Source organism: Neophocaena asiaeorientalis, unplaced genomic scaffold, assembly GCF_003031525.2.
Source record: "Neophocaena asiaeorientalis asiaeorientalis breed wild unplaced genomic scaffold, Neophocaena_asiaeorientalis_V1.1 scaffold30, whole genome shotgun sequence".
Classification (NCBI taxonomy): domain Eukaryota; kingdom Metazoa; phylum Chordata; class Mammalia; order Artiodactyla; family Phocoenidae; genus Neophocaena; species Neophocaena asiaeorientalis.
Window position 1 is genome coordinate 17,566,265 of NW_020174923.1, and position 17,229 is coordinate 17,583,493.

General features: G+C 35.0%; 1 protein-coding gene across 3 annotated transcripts in view; it reads left to right on the forward strand.

Moving 5' to 3' along the window:
* GPATCH8 (G-patch domain containing 8) overlaps positions 1-17,229 on the forward strand; it is a 97,738-nt gene that overhangs the window by 16,984 nt on the left and 63,525 nt on the right. Inside the window, exons 2-3 of one of the 3 annotated variants that reach the window (XM_024760663.1) lie at positions 7,256-7,330; positions 15,346-15,418. In XM_024760663.1, the coding sequence (XP_024616431.1) occupies positions 7,256-7,330; positions 15,346-15,418 (148 nt within the window). Of the gene's footprint in view, positions 1-7,255; positions 7,331-15,345; positions 15,419-17,229 lie in introns of those variants that run through there. The other 2 variants (XM_024760665.1, XM_024760664.1) reach the window with 2 other exon arrangements.

A 17,229-nucleotide genomic window follows, 5' to 3' on the forward strand; every position in this document is an offset into this window, starting at 1 on the left:
AGGTTTTAAAATGGACATACTGTGTTTTTTTTTTTTTTTTTTTTGACTGCGCCACTAGGGAAGCCCCTGGACATACTGTTTTGAAGAAATGCTTTAGAAATTTTGACTACGGGTTTACTCAAGTTATTAACTTTTTTTGTTGCTACTTATAAAAAAAAATATAGACTTTATTTTTTAGAGCAGTTTTAGATTCACAGCAAAGTTGAGCTCAAAGTTCAGAGTTCCCATATATCCATTCCCCCCTTCACATCAACCGTCATCAGCAATTCCCACCAGAGTGGTACATTTGTTACAAGAGGTGAACCAACATTGACAAATGGTTATCAACCAAGGTTGTAGTTTACATTAGGGTTCACTCTTGGTGTAGTTCAGTGGTTTTGACAACTGTAGTATAATGACATGTATCCACCATTATAGTATCATACAGAACAGTTTCACTGTCCTAAAAATTTCCTGTGCTCCATCTATTTATCCCTTCTTCCCCTTTAAGCCCCTGGCAACCACTGTTTTGTTTTGTTTTTTTTGTTTGTTTTTTTTTAACTGTTTCCATAGTATTGCTTTTTCCAGAATGTTACATATTTGGAGTCATAACAGTATTATAACCTTTCAGGTTGGTGTCTCTCACTTAGTATAAATAATATGTATTCAAGATACCTCTGTATCTTTTTGTGGCTTGATAGTTCATTTCTTTTTAGCGCTGAATAATATTCTATTGCATGGATGTACCACGGTTAATCTGTTCATCTATTTGACATCTTGGTTGTTTCCAAGTTATAGCAATTATGAATAAAACTACTATAACTGTCATGTGCAGGATTTTGTTTGATATAAGTTTTAAACGCATTTGGATACCAAGGAATGCAATTGCTGGATCGTGTGGTAAGGCGGCTATGTTTAGTTTTGTAAGAAACTGCCAAACTATCTTCCAGAGTATTATTTTGCTTTCCCACCAGCCGTGAATGAGAATTCCTGTTGCTCCCACATCCTTTCTAGCATTTGGTGTTTTCAGTGTCTTGGATGTTAGCCATTCTAATATGTAGTGGTATTTCATTTTAACTTGCAATTCCCTAACGAAATAAGATGTTGAGCATCTTTTCATATACTATTTGCTCTATGTATATTTTCTTTGGTGAGGTATCAGTTTAGATATTTTGCTCAGTTTTTAATTGTTGGTGAGGTATCAGTTTAGATATTTTTCTCAGTTTTTAATTGAGTTGTTTTCTTATTGTTTGAGTTCTTTGTATATTTTGGGTAATAGCCCTTTATCAGATGTGGTTTTTTTGCAAATATTTTGTCCTGATTTGTGCCTTGTCTTCTTATTCTCTTGACAGTGTCTTTCACAGAGCAGAAGTTACACATTTTAATAAAGTCCAAACTTATCAATTATTTCTTTCATGTATCATGCCTTTGGTGTAGTATGTAGAAAGTCAATACCAAACCCAGGGTCACCTAGATTATTGCTAGCTTTTACTTGATTTTCATGTCATCACGTTTATTTTGGTGGTAGATGAAAGATGTTTTATGCTTCACCACCAGGGATTATTGGCTTTGTGGTTAACATTTTGCTTTTGCGGAAATTGATGGTAATTATGTTTTTGTAGTAACAAATTTTAAATGTCAGCCTTTTTTTTCCTATAGGGTACATTTAATTCAGTTTAAATCTGCAAATTCGTGGAATTTTAGACCAAGAAACAACATAAAAGAGTGTCTAGTTCAAATTCTTCATTTTATAAATGAGTACAGAATGGATGAGAACTATAACATGATTTGTATGAGATCAAACAGCAAATTAGTAATAAAAATAGGACTTAGGGCTTCCCTGGTGGCGCAGTGATTGAGAGTCCGCCTGCCGATGCAGGGGACACGGGTTCGTGCCCCGGTCTGGGAAGATCCCACATGCTGCGGAGCCACTAGGCCCGTGAGCCATGGCCACTGAGTGTGGGCGTCCGGAGCCTGTGCTCCACAACGGGAGAGGCCACAACAGTGAGAGGCCCGCGTACCGCAAAAAAAAACAAAAACAAAAAAAACAAAAAACTAAACTTTAGATGTTTGTCAGATGTTTTTCTTCAGGTATACTTACCAGCTCCTGTCACATTTACTTAACACTGCTTAATTCTTGTCCACATAGTCTTACACAGTCTTTTTGATTTTTTTCCCCCTTCCATTTAATTTCAAATTAACATATTTCTATATAGTTTTAAAACTTTTGTGATGACTCCCTAATTGTTGCATTAATAAAATAGTATTAAGCTCTTCCCCTGTTGGACATTAGTTTCTACTTTTTAAAATATAAAAGAAGTGTTACGGTGAATATCATCTGCAATTTAAATTTGTAATAGCTGTGGAAAATGTGATATTCTTCTCCCAGTGTTCCCCCTCTTACCTTTTCCTTCTGGGAAAAAAGTCACAAAGTAACGCAGCATAATGCATAACTATATTTATTTATTTATTTTTAAAACATTTTTAAAAGTTATTTTTTATTGGAGTATAGTTGCTTTACAATGTTGTGTTAGTTTCTGCTGTACAGCAAAATGAATCACCTATACGTACACATATATCCCCTCTTTCTCAGATTTCCCTCCCATGTAGGTCACCACGAGCACTGAGTAGAGTTCCCTGCTCTACACAGGAGGCTCTCATCAGTTGTCTACTTTATACATAGTATCAGTAGTGTATATACGTCAGTCCCAATCTCCCAATTCCTCCCACCACCCCCTTCCCCCTTAGTATCCATAAGTTTGTTCTCTACGTCTGTGTTATAACTATATGTATTTTTGAATCAACGCTATTTAAAATACATTTCTGGGGAAATATTTTAAAATCTATTTTAAAGTGGTATTGATTCAAAAATACATATAGCTTTCATTTTAAATATTGAGAGGTAAACATAAAATGATTATGATTTCTATTAGGGTATGAGTATTAGAGTATTTAAGTATAAAATTCAAAAGAAAAAAAACATGCAGTTAAAAACGGGGCCTCCATCTCATCTCTTGCCTCTTAGACACTTAGGTTTCTGAGTTAACCTCTAGAATCAGCCTCGTATGTATTCTAGAGCTGTCTATGCATGTTTTTTACTTTGTTTTATTTAATTTTAAAAACTATCAGAGTAATATTGATTTTTATTTTAACACATGTATAGATGCAAGTAACTACCACTATAGTGTGTTTACAGAATAGGATTTAAGCTTTTTTAATGCTTAAAAAATATTTTTTTAAGGGTGGAAATGTAGAAATACTGGCTTTTCCCACCCTTTTTCAGTTTTTTTAAAAAATTAAAGTATAATTAAGATATAGTGAAATTCGCCCATTTTATTTATTTATTTATTAAAAATTGAAGAATAGTTGGGGCTTCCCCGGTGGCGCAGTGGTTGAGAGTCAGCCTGCCGATGCAGGGGACGCGGGTTCGTGCCCGGGTCCAGATTATTTTCCATTATAGGTGAAATTTACCCATTTTAAATGTGTATAGTTTGTGTTTTAACAAAATGTGTCATAGGGGACTTCCCTGGTGGTCCAGTGGGTAAGACTTCACCTTCCAATGCAGGGGGCCCAGGTTCAATCCCTGGTTGGGGAACTGGATCCCACATGCATGCCGCAACTAAGAGTTCATATGCTGCATCTAAGAAGTCCCGTACAGCAACTAAGACCCGGCACAGCCAAAATAAATAAATAAATAGGTAAATAGATAAATAAATAAATAAATATTTTAAAAAACTGTATCATAGTGTAGTCACCACCACAGTCTACAGCTCCTGTCAACCACCAGTTTTATTTTCTCTAATTTTGCTTTTTCCACATGCTATATAATCAAAATGACACAACTTCAGTATGGTTTCTTTCACTTAGCATAATGTGTTTGAAATTCATACATGTTTTTGCTTATATGAGTAGTTTTTTCCTTTATATTCCTGAAAAATAGTCCATTGTACGGGTGAACCATAGTTTTTAAATCCATTTCCCAGTTGGGGGACATTTAAGTAGTTTCCAGACGTTCACAGGCAGGTTTTGTGTGAACGTAGGTTTTTCCTTTTACTTGTGTAAATACCTAGGGACAGTATTGATGGGTTATTTGCTAAGTGTATGTTTAAGTTTATAAGACACTGCCAAACTGTTTTCTAATGTGGCTGTACCATTTTACATTCCCACCAGCAATCTAGAGTTTCTGTGCAATTTCATCAGCACTTGATATTGGTTGTTTTTTTTTTTTAAGCTATTTTAATAGGTGCACAGTGGTATCACCTTGTGATTTTAGTTTGTATTCCCCTAATGATTAATGATGTTGAGTGCTTGCCATCTATATATATTCTTTGGTGAAATGTCTGTTTAAATCTTTGCCTACTTTAAAACTGAGTTTTCTTATTATTGTGTTTTGAGAGTTCTTTATGTATTTTGGATACAGGTCTTTTGAGATTTGTGAATATTTTCTCCCAGTCCAGGTTTTCAATTTTTTCTTTTATAGATTGTGCTTTTGGGGTTGTATCTTAAGAAATCTTTGTCTCGCCCGAGGTCACCAAGATTTTCTCCTATATATTTGTTCTAGAAATTTTATAATTTTAGGTTCTACTTTTAGGTCTGTGATACATTTTGAGTTATATATTTTTTTTTTTCTTTTTTTTTTTTTTTTTTTTGGGGAGAAATCCAGACGCGCAGACCCAGCGGTCATGGCCCACGGGCCCAGCCGCTCCGCGGCATGCGGGATCCTCCCGGACCGGGGCACGAACCTGCGTCCCCTGCATCGGCAGGCAGACTCCCAACCACTGTGCCACCAGGGAAGGCCCGAGTTAATATTTTTATTATGGTGTGAGGTATGGATTGAGGCTCATTTTTTTGCATATGAATACCTAGTTCTAGCACCATATGTTGAAAATACGTACTTCTCTGTTTTTGAACCTTTGTTGATCAATTAATCATAAATATTGTAAATCAATTGTACTTCAAAAAAACATAAATGTGTGGATCTTTTCCTGGACTCAAACTGTATTATTAATGCTCTTTTGTATTGTGTTAGATAGATGCAGAATGATTTGAAAACTTAGCTGTGTTTAGAATCTGGTATTTATGAACAGTAATTTGTAGGGAATTCTCTGGTGGTCCAGTGCTTAAGACTTTGCGGTTTCACTGCCGCCCCGGGTTCAATCCCTGGTCGGGGATCTAAGATCCCACATCCCGTGTGGTTCGGCCACCGAAAAAAAGATTTTGCTAATGATTCATGATCTATTTGGAAAAACTCGAGTTATTTCTCGTGTACTAAGGATGAACTGGAATGGGTTTTCCCAGATGGCATTTTCTTTTTTGTAGAATTACTTGGTAGTTCACTAATAATATCTGTTTAAGTGTTTGTGCTTTTATTATATCATTTTTGATAGTGATAAATTTGGGAGCAGTTCTTTTTTGATTTGAAACACGGTTGTTCTAAGTTAACTACTCTAAAGATTTAATTATTTTAAAAATAGTACCCAATTATTGTTGGTAGTTTGAGATTATTCTTTTTTTTTTTTTTTTTTTTTTTTTTTTGGACGGGGCACAAACCCACGTCCCCTGCGTCGGCAGGCTGACTCTCAACCACTGTGCCACCAGGGAAGCCCGAGATTATTCTTTTAAAATTAGATCATATCAATCTATAGAATGAAAGAGAATTATGAGATTTGGCTGGACATTGGTGTTCTATAATACTGTGAGGTTTGAGTTAATCTAATTATCTGGATATTTATTATTTAGGAATTTAGCTGTACTTTGCAATTAACACCTTTTAAGTAACTGTTAAACTTTTTTTTTTTTTTTTTTTAACTGTTAAACTTTTAAATGTTGGAATAGAAGTTAAAATGCCAAGAGGCAGGTGTTGTTTTAAAGAGATCGTTGGACAAAATATTGAAGATTAAAACAGACTTTCAAGATTCATAGCTATTTTTTCACATTTTAGTGTTTGTTGATGATTGCTTTTTCTCATTCTTGGAAGGGATACCTGCTCTTAAATCCTATTCCACTTTTAAGATTAGCTTTTTGTCTTTGGAAACCCCACTCCTGTCTTATTACTCCTTTCTTTTTTTGGATAGACTCTACCACACAGTTTTATTATTTTTAATGTGGTAAAATACACATAACATAAAAATTTTCATTTTAATTATATTAAAGTGCACAGTTCAGTGGCATTAAATACATTAACAGTGTTGTACGACCATTATCACCACTGTCTAGTTGCAGAACTTTTTCTTCACTATAAGACCACCATTCTTCTCCTTAGGGACTTCACATTCTGGTGAGGGAAACAAGTAACCTAATGTTTGTGATACAGTGTGGCAAACTATATGTTGGAGCTTGCTATCATTAAGCTTTATTCTTTCAACTGAAATTTTACTTTGAAAAAGCAAAGTAATTTTTGGTTAGGTTAACATTCAAGTTGTCATACCACTCCACACCTGAATTAAATTTAGGCTAGACTGAGGTCTTTAGTCTTTTGACTTAGGTCAGTTCAGGACTCACAAATCCTCATGCCCTCTACTTTGTAACACGAAGGAAACCGGAAAATTGATACTCTGATTTAAAGCCAAATTGTGGGCTCTTCCTTTCTCATAGAGCAGAGAAAACTAGGATTAGAGAGAATTTCCTAGTTGTCTGCACCTATCCTCAATTGAGCTGTTTTGACTTATTCTAATTGCAGTGACAGCTTGCTTGATTGTGGTCAAATATGGCATTATACAGGCATGCTTATCTCTTTTGGCAGATCATTAGAGGAATAGCTGTATTTGGGATACTGTGTCAAGAGATTGTTTCTGAATTCCTTGAAACTTTGGAGTTAGAACTTGATGATTTAAAGTTGAATGTTTTAGCAGTTTTAGTTAAAAGCAATGTTGTCAACATTGAACAGTATTGTAATACAGATTTTATTTGCATTCTGCCGTTAGGGTTTATTTTCTGTAGCACAAGATTGTTTAGGAAAAGTGAAACACAATACAACCCTCTGTTTTTAAGATTCTGCAGTCTTCCTAATACAGTCTGTGAAAGAGTTGATAGCCCAAATGTTTGATAATGCTTTAGTTAGCAGTTTCAATGTTCGTCATAGGAAGACGAGTTCACATTATTAGATCTAGACTTCTGATTGTTTTTATAAATTTAAGAAAGTCTGAATTTGTGGCATAGTTTGATTGTTTACGGAAAAAGAATGAAAAGTTAAAATAACCCCTAGTTTGATTAGTTTTACTAATAATTTTGGCATTTATTGCTTTCAGAAAAAATAACTGTTGTCTTGTTTTTTCAGGGTAATCACTTTGATCAGTATGAAGAAGGACATTTGGAAATTGAACAAGCATCACTTGACAAGCCTATAGAATCGGTAAGATCAGTGCTTAATTTTGGGTCACAGATAGGTAGTGTTCGTGTGACACTTGATGTGAATGAAGTTAAACTTATTAATAACTTATAGTACAGTTTAGAGGTCTTGCATGCCCGACAGTAATCAAATAGAATTTGGGTTGTAATCTAATATTTAATATGTTGGGAAATCAGTGAAAAATCTAGAGACAATTTAGAATTTCGATGGAAAAATATCATTTTTGGCCCATACTGATATCCTGTTAAAGGTAGCAAGTTGAAGTTTAGTGTTTTTGTAAATTGAATAAAGGAGTAAAATGTATTTTGATCCTTTAAAAAGCTTCACCTTTCCTGGGCAACACAATCATGTGTGAAATGTTCCATTAGGAACAGTTAAGGACTAATATGTTTTATTTACCAGACTCTTGTGAAACATGGTAATTTTGGTTTCTGTGGCTTGAGATGTCTGGTGTTTGTCAAAAGTTGATTGTATCTTTTCACACAACTTAATTTTAAATATTGATGCAAAGCAATAGAACAAGGAGATTTATTTTCCTGACTCTTAACTTTTGAACATTATTTTTATTTTGAAAAGCCCTTTATTTTCAGATTACACAGCCCATTGTTAAAATGTCTAAACTTGTCAGTATTGTCAGTATTTAATATTTGTGCTTAAGTGTACGTATTTAATAAGGGTTTCAGGAAGTTATTGGTTAACTTGAATGAAAAATCATCAAAGAGAGAAGAATCTCTATAGCAGTCAAGACATCCCCCTTCTCCCTTTAAGAAACACTAGCTTCTCCTCCTCCCTCAGGAAAATAAGGCAATTTAGAGAGCAGATATTTTAACTTTAGCTTTTATTTTCATAACTGTACCATAGTAAAGGATCAACATATATTTATGTTCCTAATTAGGTTGGTGTTGTGTGTGTTTGTGTGTGTGTTTAGATGTTTACAGAAATTTACACAACTTGGGGTGTTCGACATTTTTCTTCCACAGCAGTTGGCCCATATTAGCTAAGCAGCCATGATCTGGTTTGTATTGCACGGTCTGCCTTTTTTTAATTTCTTCTCTAGGGTTTCTTTCTCCCCCACCTCCCCTTCTTATTTCTGTTCTTCTGGTCCAGTGAACACTGCATATAGTACCTCTGTCTTAATGTGCTGGCATGATGCTAGACTTAGGCATGGCAGTAATTGATGACGCATGTGATAATGCTGCAGAGGGAGAATTCACACCTGATGTGCTGAAAGCCCAGTCTTGTTTTGATTTAAGGATAAAATGCCAAGCCCACTTTGCTAAGTTAAAAATCACTGAAGTTGTTGCCTTGTTCTATGTCATCTTGGGAATTATCATAAGGTAGAGTTTTACAATAAAATCTGTAGGCTAGCTAGGTCAATACCTTGTACTTGAAGAATAATTTAATTTTTCCATTTTATTTAAATGTTTCTTTGGGTCAAAGTTTAAGAACAGATGGCTGTTAGAAGAAAGGCCCAAGTACCATATTCTACAAGGTACATGGTTGGTTAATATTATACAAGCTATAATTCTGTGGGTACTCTGACTCAACAGTAGCAGGAAATTTAGCTAGACTAAGTTTGCAGCCTAGTAGTCATTATTATTATACTCAAGAAAGTTTTTTTAAAAGCAGTAAATTAAATGATATTTAACATTTTTAAAGCCTTCTTTTAGGGCTACATTTAAAGATTTTTGGAAAAGTCATTCCTTTGGCATGTGGGACTAGTGCTCTTTTTCCTCTCACACTGTCCAGGAATTTTTCCAGCACATGTCATAGGGAGAACACTATCAGAATTCAGTCGGACTGAGTAATCTCAACAAGTAGGAGTGGAATTGATATATGCCTTATTTATTAAATGGTTATTATCTTCTCCACTAAAAATAGCAAATGGTATGTAGTACTCAGACTAGATATTTATTTTTTTATGAATAGTTACATGTTCAGAGATGTATGTTAATAAATTATACTTACAATGAAAATTTACTCCGGAAACACATTAAAATATGCTTTATTTGTGATGTGGTAGTTTAGGTAGTAGGGGAGAGGAGCTTCATAGCCGACATGGTGTTAGATAGAAGTGGGACAAAAAGAGAGGGATTTTATTTCTGTTACCAAATCATTTGGGGATAAATTTAAAGTTTTAAAAGAAAGTCCTAAAATGATTGGCATCAAAATAGGTAGTGTAGTAACCCCCAAGTGCCCTATCACCTTAGGAATGCTCACGAAATAAGTGTATATTAGTTATATGTCTGGCTGGCTGGCTATCTTGTTGAACTATCTTGTTTTTAGGGGGAAATGGCGTTGTTTCTAACACACAGAAAGAGTCTCTGCTGAATTAAAATCTTTCTCTGCAGCAATATCTATTGAGAGGTGCTGACTGTTTTGCTACAGCATGCAACTCAAAAGTGGCTGGAAATATGCAGCTTTGGGAGTCTACAGATCATTGCAGGAGCTAAAGGTCTAGTCATTTTTTTTTCTAACAAAGGTAATCTGCAGCAGCTGGTAACCAAGGAAGTCTCTGCACAGGTTTGTGCCAAGAATATGCCCTTGTGAAGGGTTATTGTGAGTATAGGATTAAGGTCCTTTTGTTTTGTAATAGGGTAAATTTGTTGCAAACCGGCAAGATGGGAAATGAGATACAAAGATGTGATAATGCATTATGCTTTTGGTAAACTTCTGAAGCTTAGCTTTGTTCCTGAGATGATTACAGGTGTTTCAGTTTCAATCAGGAAATGTTTAAAACACATCAGAATCCAGCATTTGTAAAGTATTTCATAATCTTTGTTATAAAGTTTTATTTTCCCTTCTTTACTTCAGCCAACCAGATATCTTTCAGTGAAATTTCTGGTCAAGAATAAAGCACTGTTCTAAGAAAATTTTTAAAGAATTGCCAGACAACTTGATTATCTGAATTAAAGGAAAGTAGGAAGTATTAATATTTTACCCTCATTACAAAAAACTTTTAGAACTTATATTTTAAGTTATTGCTTTATGAGATTTTTAGGTCCCAGCTATAATTATGACCTCTATATACTTAAAGATAAAATATTTAGAAAACAAATAAAACTTAATCTAAAACCATAGGCCAGTCTAGGATTCCACCATAGATCCAAGAAGTGGTTGATGTGATTTAGGATATATGGTCCTTTATGATCTTTATCATAGAAAGAAGATGAGAAGTCAGATGGGAGAGTGATTATAAGCTATCCAAAAGTTAAAATGCCTGCACCATAGACTTAAAATATGTTGTCATTGTTGCAGCTGGAAGTAAAACTACCCATCAGCCATTACTTGGTCTTTGCTCTACCTGACTGATTAAAATTCTGTCTGTATAGTTGTCAGGTTAACCGAGCAGGTTTTAAAAATTTATGTTAAGTTTTCAAATTCCAGTTGCTGATGTTTCCTTTGCATATCTAGGGATTTAGAAGTATATGTATAAGTGGGTTTTGTCATGTTGCATATCTGTTTAGATCTGTGGACTCCACTAGTTCCAAACTGTAACTCCGTAAGACTGCTGATTTGACATTTAGCAGTGACCATATGTGGACTGCACTATAAATAATGTGCTTCTTGGAGCTGAATGGTGTAGCATTACTATATGGCTTTTCTCTCTAGTCTTCATTGTGTCATCTGTAGTGAGCTATAGATTTTTTTGTTTTGGGAATTTTTACAACTTGTTGTTTGCATGGGTTCACCTAGTAGCACTTGGTTTTTGCTTAGAGTCTTTAATACACAATCAGCAAAGCTTACAATCCACTCAAGAGACTTGCCATTTTTGTCACTGTTGAAAATGAGCTAAATGGTATAAATTGAATGTGGCTGTCAACTAAAAGAAAATTCAGTGTGGAATTAGTATTCATCTAGTCACTGACATAATTGTAGTATAGTTTTCTCTTGAGACATGATATTTTATTTCCTATTGAAAATGTGGAATCAGCCCCACACGGTGAAGTAAATTTTAATCTGTATTTTGGCAGGCTCCCATTATACAGATTGGTGGTGCTGTTGCCAAAATGATCATTGTAACTCTGGTGGTGTACAGCTTCATGGAGCAAAGTTCCTGGGAAAGTTTTCTGCTTGGTATTTCATTCATAAAAATGTCGAGGAATGGATGAAACAATAATGAGTTGGTTTTTTGTTTTTGTTTTTTGGCTGGTATTGTGTTTTCAGCATATTGGTAGTTGTTTATAATATACATTTCTTGCTATAAATGATGTTCCCATTTAAAAATTATATTCTTTCTCACACATATAATACAGAGGAACAAAGGGTTAAAATATGGCACTTTAATTTACATTTAAGTTTAGAAATATAAAAAAATGTAAAGGCCAATTTAGATAATCTAGGTGAAAAAAGTTTGAGTTTTTAGGTCAGCTTCATAGTTTAACCAAAATTAAGAAAAACTTCATGCCTAGCCAAAGAAAATGCTGCACTGCCACCATTTTTGGAGTCTCAAGCACAGAGACTAACAAATAGGTTGTGGGAGGAATTCTTTGGCGGTCCAGTGATGAGGACTCTGCACTTTCACTGCCGAGGGCCCGGGTTCAATCCCTGGTCGGGGAACTAAGATCCCACAGGCCATGCCACACGGCCTGAAACAAAAAAACAAATAGGTTGTGGGAGCTCTGTGAATCATGTGGAAAACCAGCTTTTTGCCTACTTCCCTTGGGCAAAGTTCAGTTGCTTTATTAATAGTGTATTTCCCTGCATTTCTTCCATGTGCATTTAAATTATAAACAGCCTGTCACTGTACATGCCCCTTTGTTAGTCACAAACCAGGCTGTGTTAAAAAAGAAAAAATAAAATCTATTATTTATTTTTGCTTCTATGAGATTATAACTAAATCACAAATTATATATTTTATTTAAAAATAAAAAACTGAAAGTTTTTTAGTCACTATTACAGTGACCAAAATAGTAAATTGTTACTATTTCAGAAGTTAAATAGTACTCATTGCCCATGTTAGGTCTAGATTACCTGTTAGGACTACAAATTATTTACTGCAGTTTACTGTTATAACATTCACGGGAAGAATTGGCAACCTAACCAGAGAGAGTAGATTAATGATTTTCACAGGCTGGCCATTGAATCCCTTGCTCTTTCACAGTGAAAGTTCAATGAACATTTTGATCACTTCAGATTAGACAAGTCTGCTTTGTTCTACTTTGTTATAAGGTATTTTGGTGTGCCTTTCTTGTTACCCATCATCCTTAAGCCTGTTGGAGTTTTGACTAGTGTTTATAAAACTTTTTTCTTTTTTTCGTAAGAAAAAGGACCATAATGAATACTAGTCATTTCTCCAGAGTCACAGAACTGCCTTTTTTCCTCCAAAAGCAGATAGGCTGAAATGGTAGGAAAGGTTTAGATTTTCTGTATTAGTCATTCACTTAATCTAGGAGGTTGGTGAGGGGAAGACTTTCTGGGAGATACGCCTATTATTTTTGTTGCATTTGTTATAACTGCAAGGACACAGAGTGGCATGTTAATAATTTTAATATAACCCCTGACAGTTCATCCCCTGTGCATACTTGGGGAAGTAGATTTAATTAAAGAACAGTTTTCACCTAAAGTTTTAGAAGAGAAATGCCACTGCCATTTTGTATCAATAGTTTTTTTGAGAAGGTGACAGCCATCTTGAGTGGTTTTGTAAAAGTGGTGCTAATGTGTATAACCCTAAATTTTTCTTTTTCCTCCTTCTCCCTTTAACATTTGCTTCTCCTTTCACTGTTGCCAGTCACAACACGCTGCTCTTGAATCTCTCAGCTGGTCTTGACTCGTGAATTTACTTATGCTTTCACTCTTCTTTAATAAATACATTAATTGCAAGCAGTGAATTGAAAACAAGACAAAAAAAAAAAGACCGTTAGTGATTGGACAGTTTCTTACTTTGTGTTACATTTAACTGTTCTTTTGACAGCCCAGTTTTTAAAGCCAGGTTCGTATGGAAATGCTTTCACTCCACTTGCACTGCTTTTGGAAATAGCATACTGCTTCATCTGTCTGTTTATTTTAGTGCATTCATAATATAACACAGCATAATGTCTCATCTCCACTTAGCCAAAAGAGTGAGTTTTCTTAAATTAAAAAAAGGGACAACAATTTTTGTCAGCATGGTTTAATACCGTAAATCTGTGCCAAGTATAGTTACAAAATTAGTCTGTTAAAAAATTAAACAATACTTCCGTCAGCTACATAATCTTAGAGTCATTCTGCTATCCTTGTCCTTCCCATAGTTAATTCAGTTGTAGGAGTTATGATGATGTAAAACAATGATTTTATGTACAGGTAAGTTTATTTCCACAGTAGTATTATAAAGCCCTCTTTATCTTCCTTTTCTGCTAACATTACTTGTATTAAGACTTACAAAAATTTTTTTAACGATAAAGTTATTTATAAATACTTAGGCATTCTATACTGGGATTACACATAGCCGTCGCATTTTCTCATTCTCTCAGTTGCTAGCAAAAAATAATCTCTAGTGACCTTTTGTGCACAGTAATGATTTTGTATATATAGGTTTAAAACAATTGCATGTTTTGTTTTAGAAACAGACTTCTCATTATCATTTGCCACATTTTTGTTTTTTTTTTAAAGTATCCCGATCTTTGTTCCTCTGATCAATGAAATTCAGCCCAGTTTTCCAGTTGGGATCCTGTCATAAACTCATAGAAGGAAGTTGACCTTTTTTAAAATTTTTAAACAGAGCATTGGGGAGGCTTAATTTTCCTTTTGTAACTTACTATCAGAGAATATAATAGTGAAATAATTTTTTTCTTTCCTTTGTAACTCCAAAGAGCATTTTACTGTTGAATATGGAGCTGGAAGATAAAAGCAATTTAATATGAGATTTGATTCTAATTCAGAGACTAATTGGTTTAGTTGACTTAATAATTTGATTTCAGGAAATACGAGATTATTTTCAAATGGTGATACCCAATTAATATTATAAATTACATTTTAATGCATACAGAACACTTTGTTTAAAATTTTTAAATGTTTTCTTTTGGATGAGTAACATCATTTTATCTCATACAGTGTTAATGGTTATTTTAGCTTTGTCTCTGTACTTCGCAGTATTTGTAAAAAGCAAAGAATTGGACAAAGGTCTGCAGAGTTTTCTAAGATCTTGAACCCTTACACAAAAGCTGACATTTAATTGTTGTTTCTGGTGTCTTTTCATGTGGTTTACATTGAAAGATCTTTTCCACTGTGCTCCTAGGAAGATGAGACATTATGTATATTGGTTTTTTTCCCCTACATGCACTAATGGTTCTTTACTGTTAACTTACTGCTAGGCCTGTTTCATTCTAACATTTTAGTATTTTTGTTAGATTACATGTTGAAATGCATCACTCAGTCTGTGCTTGAGCTCATTTTATTTTTCTGTTTAATCAATTTAATTTCTTATTTTACTAACCTCACTTTTTTCAGTTTAATATTGGCTGCATGCTAGTTAAATATTTATATTTATATATATATTAAAAAACCAATCAAGTCTAGCCTGGATTTTGCTCTGATTGTGTTTTCATTTCTAGTGGTGGGGCAGTCTTACACTTACAACTTACTTTGTATCATGAAAGCCTGACACATAAGCAGAATAACTAAACACAATGTAGATTTTCTTTAAAAAACTTATAAAGTGGTGCTGTCTAGGTGGTGGATATGATTGTATAAGTACCTTGATTTTTTGCTTTTTAATGTTAGTTTTAAACTTCATAAGTGTATTCTTCCCCTTTTCCCCTTCCCTTTTTTCTCCTTTTAAAAGTGTTATGTACAAAAGTTGCCCAGCACACCATCAGAAAGGACCCTTACCCTGTATGTTCTTCCCATATAAAATACTAGCCAGTATTTCTTTTTACATTAATGCCCCCTTTATTGGGCACATTTACCCTATTATTAGCACCTTTTTGCATGCATATATGTAGAATTATCTCTTGTTCATCACCTGTTTAAATATCACTAGGAAGGGAAGAATATATTATTGGAATATTTTTGGTTTGTCTCTCTGTTCTGTCTGTCAGGATAATATTGGACATCGCTTACTCCAGAAACATGGGTGGAAGCTGGGCCAGGGATTGGGAAAATCTCTTCAGGGTAAGTTTTTTAAATATACCAAAAAAAAAAAAGAAAGAAAAAGAAAATGTTTCTGATGGCAGATCTTATGCCTGAGTATATTTGTTGTCTTTCTTTAAAAAGTGTTTGGGTTTTCCCACTTGCCTTTTACTCCCCAGAATAGTCTATTTTTCCTGTGACTATATTTTAAATCACTATTAAGCTAATAATTTGCAAGAGTAAGCTGCTGTGTCACAGATACTTTCAGATCAGACATACTGTGTGTGGCTCAACCTGTTTTAAGTTTCTTTTGGTGGAGGTGATGGGTGGGTGGAGGTGATGGGTGGGTGAAGTAAATGAAGTACATAGTATTGGAGTGTGCTTTCTTTGTATTATTTAGTGATGTTGTATTGTGGCTTCAGTATTATAAAGAAAACCATTCAACAGCAGAGTTTAATTTTTGCCCTCCCAAATTCTCCCTGAAGCTGGTGATTGCCCTGGTTCTTTTTCTGTAATCAGAATCCATGTAGTAGTAGAGAGAAAAATTAACCTATATGAAACATAAGATGGAAGCAGAGGCTTCTTAGGGTTCTCTGAGAGGCCATTTCTCAAGTTCAGATCAGTCTCTGGGAAAGGTATGGCTTAAAGTTTCCATTGCATTTATTTTTTCTTTTAACTATACTAACCATTTGGATAACAAAATACTAACATTTCTGCTTCTGAGTTCTTGCTAGTTGGAAACCAACCAACCAACTCCATTCACTTTTTAGCTCCCTCATATTCAAGGGCTACTGTTTGTTCTTTGCAGATGTGAACACTACCTCAGAAATGATGGAAATCATTGCACTTCTACTTCTGGTCATGGAGGGTCTTGTTGTATAAAGGGATCTTTGGGGAGAGGGGCGCTACTGTTGACTAATTCTTTGAATTTGGGAAATGAATTTCCACAATTTGAATGGGAAGTCTGATCAGTTCAAATGTGTATATTAAGGGGCACAAGAGGACAGGGCATGAAGCAGGATGTTTCAGTTTTTAAAACCTTTGCTTTTTATATTTTACATCCACAAATTCTATTCAGTGGTAACACAAAGGAAATGCTCAAAAATATATTTCAAATTAATATTTATTACTAAGCATTCATCTATTCTTTTGGGCAGATAGAAAGATTTGATCACCATTAAACTTGTTTTCCAGTGGCGTAAGAACTTATTGCACACGATATAAAGAATACAGTTGAGAGCAATTAGTATGGCATAGACCATAGATTTTGTAAGAGTCCAGAAGAGAGAAAGGTAATCAGGACTAAAGTAGAAATGACTACTTGATAGGATTAGTCCCAGTGGTTTGCATAGTTAGGTGTTGGGTTGAATTGAATGGAGGCGATAGTTCAGAATAAGGTCTGAAGATTGGATTTGATCTTTCCCTACTATTTGAAACCTCTCTTCCTATTCAGAGATTCCCAGGAGCATTGCTGATTGTTACTCTCTTTGTTCAGGGACACAAGGGAGTAGAACTGGGGGGCATTTCATAGGGGCTAGCAAATCTGTTTGAATCCTAGAATTTTTCATTGTAAGCATCAGAGACTTTAAAGTACAACTAGAACCTGCAGAGGGAAAGAGAGTGAGGGACATACAGACGGTGAGTTTAAGAAAGGTGAGGTAGGGCTTCCCAGGTGGCGCAGTGGTTGAGAATCTGCCTGCTAATGCAGGGGACACGGGTTCGAGCCCTGGTCTGGGAGGATCCCACATGCCGTGGAGCAACTAGGCCCGTGAGCCACAACTACTGAGCCTGCGCGTCTGGAGCCCGTGCTCCGCAACAAGAGGCCGCGATAGTGAGAGGCCCGCGCACCGCGA